Source organism: Onychomys torridus, chromosome 4 (genome assembly GCF_903995425.1).
Source record: "Onychomys torridus chromosome 4, mOncTor1.1, whole genome shotgun sequence".
Taxonomy (NCBI): domain Eukaryota; kingdom Metazoa; phylum Chordata; class Mammalia; order Rodentia; family Cricetidae; genus Onychomys; species Onychomys torridus.
In genome coordinates this window covers 106,583,256-106,589,205 of record NC_050446.1, presented here as the reverse complement: position 1 = coordinate 106,589,205, position 5,950 = coordinate 106,583,256, and the positions used below count along the sequence as shown (strand labels likewise).

At 44.5% G+C, this 5,950-nt stretch overlaps 1 protein-coding gene and 1 pseudogene across 1 annotated transcript; one reads left to right on the top strand and one right to left on the bottom strand.

Annotated features, from left to right (window-relative positions):
• Nucleotides 1–2,589: 2,589 nt before the first annotated feature.
• On the top strand, nucleotides 2,590–2,907 carry LOC118581895 (nucleoside diphosphate kinase B-like). Its single transcript, XM_036184302.1, has one exon. It carries the CDS (start codon nucleotides 2,590–2,592, stop codon nucleotides 2,905–2,907), a length of 318 nt encoding a protein of 105 aa, XP_036040195.1.
• Nucleotides 2,908–5,196: 2,289 nt separating this feature from the next.
• Nucleotides 5,197–5,348, bottom strand: LOC118583330 (annotated as a pseudogene).
• Between the last annotated feature and the right edge of the window lie 602 nt (nucleotides 5,349–5,950).

Sequence of the window (5,950 nt, the reverse complement as noted above, 5' to 3'; positions counted from 1 at the left end):
TCCACTCAACATCATGCTAACAGGAAAAACTTGAAGCATTCTCACTAAAATAATGCAATACTTGCAGTCTTTTTTTTTTTGAGTCTGTGTTTCTCTATGTAGTTTTGTGCCTTTCTTGGAACTCACTTTGGAGACCAGGCTGGCCTCGAACTCACAGAGATCTGCCTGCCTCTGCCTCCTGAGCACTGGGATTAAAGATGTATGCCACCATTGCCCGGCTAGTACTTGAAGTCTTAGCTAGAGCAATAAGACAAGAGAAGGAAATAAAAGGGGTACAAACAGGAAAAGAAGTCAAAGTATCCTTATATACAAATAATATGATTCTCTATATAAGAGACCACAAGAAAAAACCAGAGTCAATGCACACTTTAAGCGAAGTGTTTATAAATAACTCATAAAGGTCAGTAATCTTTCCATATGCCAATAACAAATGTTTATTGCTGTTCCAATCGCAATAGCTAGGAAATGGGTTAAGCCTACATTCCCATTGACTGACTGATGAATGGATAATGAAGATTCATGGGCCATTTCCCTATGAGTTGGTCAGAGTGGTGCCCAAGGCTCTGAAACAATACAAGCTACTGCCGATGCTCATGGTTTCCCACCAGAGCTAGGTGATAAGGCCTATTTGCTGAAGGAGTCACTTGCTTTAGTTGCAAGACATAGAGAAATGAAGCTGGAACTGAGCTTGAAGCTTCTTTCCCATTGGCTAGTATCCTTAATGCCAAAAGGTGCTGGGAGATAAAAGACATTAGTGTGGTCTTAACTCAATGTAGACCCTGCATGCTATGATACTGACCTGGTAAGCAAGATGTGCCCCCAGTGCAATAATGATATGACTATTTAGGGGTTAGAGTTTGTTTGTTTGTTTATATGAGTGCTTTACCTGCATGCATGTACCTGCATCACATGCCTGCTTGTTAAAGCAAGAAGAGGGTGTTGGATCACCTGAAAGTAGAGTTATGGATAGTTGGGAGCTGCCATGTAGGTGCTGGAAATCAAACCCGGTCCTCTGCAAGAGCAACAAGTACTCTTAATCACCAAGCCCTCTCTCCAACCCTGGTGGTTGGCATCTATTATCAACCTCATACAACCTAAAAGTTGAGAAGAGGTAGTTTCAAAAGGGAATTACATAAGTCAGGTTGGTTTGTAGGTGTGTCTGGGAGTTGTTTTTTGTTTGGTTGGGTTTTTGTTTTGTTGTTGCTGTTGTTAATTGAGATGGGAAAACCCATCCTCAGTGGGTGGCACAGTTTCATGAGCTGGGTTCTGAACTGTGTAAGAGTGAAGAATGCTGGGAAGGAACATAAGAAAGCAAGCTGTATAGGTGCGTTCATTTGCTGTGACCAGCTGCTTGAGTTTTACCTTGACCTCCCCTCAACGATGGACTGTAACCTGGAATTTATTGGTTAAATTATTAAGGCCACTCCACGTAGTTAAAAGGGAGGTTTATTTTGTGGGGTAACTTACAAATGAAGGGGTAGGTTACAGGGTCTGGCAAGGGTATAGCGCAGTCCGGCGGTGTTCTCTGGAGAACTCTGCTCGGTCTACCTCCTGCGTCCAGAGTCCGGGAACCAAGAGACAGAGCTCTTCCCGATCCTTCGTCTTCCGCTTCCTCCTCTGCCCCGCCTTGTGGGCGTGACCATTACCGAAGCCTCAGTGGGGATTGGAACTTCCAGGCCAATGCTGGGATGGCTACCCACTACAGGAATTGTAAGCAAACTGTAAACCTCTTCCTCCCTTCAGTTGTCAGAATATTTTTTAAACAATTTTTTTTAAGATTTATTTATTTATTATGTGTATAGCATGTATGCCTGCAGGCCAGAAGAGGGTGCCAGATCTCATTACAGGTGGTTGTGAGCCACCATGTGGGTGCTGGGAATTGAACTCAGGACCTCTGGAAGAGCAGTCGGTGCTCTTAACCTCTGAGCCATTTCTCCAGCACTCAGAATATTTTATGATTGCAGCAGAAATGAAACTACAGGAGAGGGTAACCAGACACTCTGACTGGATTGAGAGCCAGCTCGAGGGGAGGGTATCTTGTTTGTGAACCGGGTCAAAAGCCTGTGGCTAAAGAGGTCACACGTCTTAGAGGAAATCTGCTACGGCTGTCTGCCGGATGTTCATGGAGTGAAACTGCATTCTACAGAGTCATCTTCAGAGCTGGTGAGATAGCTCAGTGGGAAAAAGCAGAAGAACTGACCTTTTACCTCCACAGGCACACTGTGGCTTGGGCACTGTTAGGAGTGAGTTGCGGATTGCAAAGGTTCCAACTGAAGTGTCTGGACAGGCAACCTTTATTCTTGATCAAGAGGGTGAGCCCAGCTGCAAACCTAACTTACATATTTTTAAGAATTCTCACTTCACTGGACAGTGGTGGCACAAGCCTTTAATCCCACCACTCAGGAAGCAGATGAAGGTAGACCTGTGAGTTTGAGGCCAGCCTGGTCTACAGAGCAAGTTCCAGGACATCCAGGGCTACACAAAGAAACCCTGTCTTGTAAAAACAAAAACACAAACAAACAAACAAACAAACAAGCAAACAAAAAAACCACTCACTGCAGACACCACCAACCCTCCAGCTTTTGGACCATGGCCAACCTTGAGCAAACCTTCACTGCCATCAAGCCAGATGGCATGCAGCACTGCCTGGTGGATGAGCTACTGGCGGCCATGAAGTTCCTTCAGGCTTCTGAAGGATGCCTGAAGCTGCACTGCCTTGACCTGAAAGACCATCCTTTCTTCCTAGGGCTGGTAAAGCACATGAACTCAGGGCCTACGGTGGCCATGGTCTGGGAGGGGCTCGATGTGGTGCAGTCAGGCCTAGTGACGCTGGAAGAGACCAATCCAGTCGATTCTAAGCCAGGCACCATTGTAGCATTCAAGCTGGCAGGAACATCATGGCAGTGATTCAGTAGATCATGCTGAGTTAAGCCCAAAGACTGATTGACTACAAGTTTTGTGCCTCTGACTGGGTCTACTGAGTAAAAGTGGATAAACCATGGTCCTTTTCAGCATTATTGATGGATCCCAGGATCTAACTCTTCATTCCACTGAGTGGATGGATCATCTTTTCTAAAACAATAAAGATTTTGGAATTGGGAGGGGAGAAGAAAGGATTTTCAATCAGTTGAAAACAGTTAACAAAAAAAGAGGAAGAAAATGTACTGGATAGAGAATCAACTAATAATTGGTAGAATTTATCTATTTTTAAGAAACTTCAGAGAGTTAAATAACATGTAGGTAATGAGACCTAGTAGAGAGATATTTTAAAAGATATTGAGAAAAAGAAAGAAAAGGAAAGAAAAAACATATTGAGACCCTGGCTGTTTCCTTTCTCTCTTTTGTGTTCCCAAGCCACCACGTATGGACAGCTCTGACCACCATAATGTTCTGGCTTGCCAAGGGCCCAAAGGCCACAGCATCAACAAGGCCTGAAACCTCAGAAATCATAAGCCAAAGTCAACTGTTCTAAAATAGTAAATTAAGGCTTATAGAGAACTATCAAATTCTTCTAAAATAGCACTCTTTTTTATTTATTTATTTTTTTTGAGACAGGGTCTCCCTCACTATGTAGCTCTGGCTGTTCTGGAACTCACTATGAAGACTTGGCTGGCCTTGAACTCACAGAGATCCACTTGCCTCTGTCTCCTGAGTGCTGGGATTAAAGGTGTGCCACCACATCCCCTCAAGTAGCACTTCTCAGTGAGGATGCTCAGGTCCTCTGCTGATCTTGTTGGTTTGGGACAGGGGTGGGACCAGGTTCTGCATTCCCAGCAAACCTGAGAGGTGGGAGGTGCAGCTTCCAGCACCCCATCCCTAGAAGCAGTGTTCTAGAAATCTCTGCCCAGGTCTCCTAACGTAGAAGTGTCCTGCTCACAGAGCTTGAGACACAGATAGGAAGTTACATGTGCCACCAGTGCCTGTGGCTTTCCCGCCTATTTTAGGACTTGTTAGAAGCTTGACCTAGCCTAGAAACCTTCTTTCCTGTCCCCCCAGCTGCCGCTGGTGGATTTTAGGAGCCTCCTTTTTTTTTAAACCTCCCCCTCTCTCCCTTTTTACCACCTAGGGTTAGTTTCAGTTTTCATCTTTTCAGCCTTTGTAAAGTTCACTCTTTTGCCTCCCTGGTTCTCCTTAAAACTCTTAACCTGGTTTGGAGAATTTTAAGCTCTAGTCTTATCCTGCTTTTTCTCCTTTTCTTGCCATCTACGCCTTCTATGGAAATGATCACTGTTTGATCCAGCTTGTCCTCTAATTTCACTGACTCAACGCTCTGTCCAATTCTTTTACACACTCTTTCCCACACATTCCTGCCCCTCATCTGTTTTCATGTTGTTTTCTTTCTAAATCTTTGTAGCCCTGGCTGGCCTGGAACTCGGTATGTAGGCTGGGCTGGTCAGCGTCCTCATGCCTCTGCCTCCCCACTGCCTGGGTTAAAGAGGTGCACCACCCAGCAAGGCCCATTCCCAACTCTTTTGATTAGTTTAATTGTACTCATTCGTGACTCGAGAAGGCAGTTTGGCCTCTGAGAAGAATGTCCTGTCCCAAAAACCTTTAGGAATGAGCAATAAGCACATGAAAAGATGCTGATGTTATTAATCATACAGGAGTACAAGTCTAAACCACCAGAATGAATGAGCGAATAAATAAATAAATAAATAAATAAACAAACAAATAAATAAACAAACTACCTCATCACACACGCCAGGCCAGTTTTCTAGCACTGAAGCGCACCTTAGTTCCATCTGTTCACTTTCTTAGCTGTCTCTCCAGAGGGAACCTACTATCCCAATTGTGTAGGTCCATGTGAAAAAAAAACGAAAGCCGGTCCAAAGTCATAAGAGCAGGGTTGAAAGTGGGTCCTCTTTCCCATCACATAATGGGGAAACTTCTCAACAACTTGCCTTCAGCCTCCTGAGGGCCCAGGCAAGCCTGCTACCCCATATTCCTCACTTTCAGAAAGCAGATTAAATGTTTGTTTGCAGTTGCTAAATTTGGGATTACTTCTTACACAGCGTTCGCTAACTGATGTACCTAGCAATTCTGATTTGTTCCATGGCAACCATAATGCCTGCAAATAATGACAGGCTTGTTTGGTGCTTCTTCCCCAGGCCTCACTCTTCTTCGCTTTCACTAGGTCCTCTTTGAATCCTGGAATGAACACTCCTGGGTGAGCCTTCTTTCGTATGTCACTCTTGAAGGGGGTCTGCAAAAACAGTTCCCACTATCACAAATTATGTATTCAAGTTTCCCACACTGGAGGAGATCACAGGGTCAGCACATCCGGAGTGCAATGGCTTATGGTGTCCCGACCATGGGGTTTATCCCGCCCTGCCCCTCCGGGAAAGGTAGTGGTATCTCGACCATCACTAGTGCTTCATCATGACTGTCAAATCTGTTATGAGTAAAGCAGAACCATCGCTTTCCTTTCGCTGCCCTTTCTGGCTTGATGACAGATCTGCCGGAAGTAACTAGGTTTTGTTTCTTAGTTGTGGCAAGGTAAAAAGGTTTCTCTTCCTCCATGGTTATGAGAGCTGCTCATGGACACAGGGTTTGGTGAAATGCTTAGTGGCTGGAATTTCTAATTTAGACTCAATGTTGGCATTAAACATGATTTTCTTTTGTTTCCTCTTGAATGACTTTTAGTAGTTGATATTTTTTTCAGTATTTATTTCAACTAAGTTTTCAATTGGTCGGTCTGACATACATAGTTCAGAAAGGGAACAAAGAAAAGTGATGAGCCACAGCCTCAAAACAGACATGGGAAAGATGTCACCTGTTTCTCAAATACCCTTGGTTCCGTCCCTCAAACATTTAGCATAACCCCAAGAATCTAATTCAAGGCTGAGAGGCTCAGTGGTACAACACTCCCCCAACACGTGTGAGGCCCTGAGTTGGATCCTGAGCACCACTCGGGGAGGTGGAAGCAAACCTCCCAAATGACAAGCACATT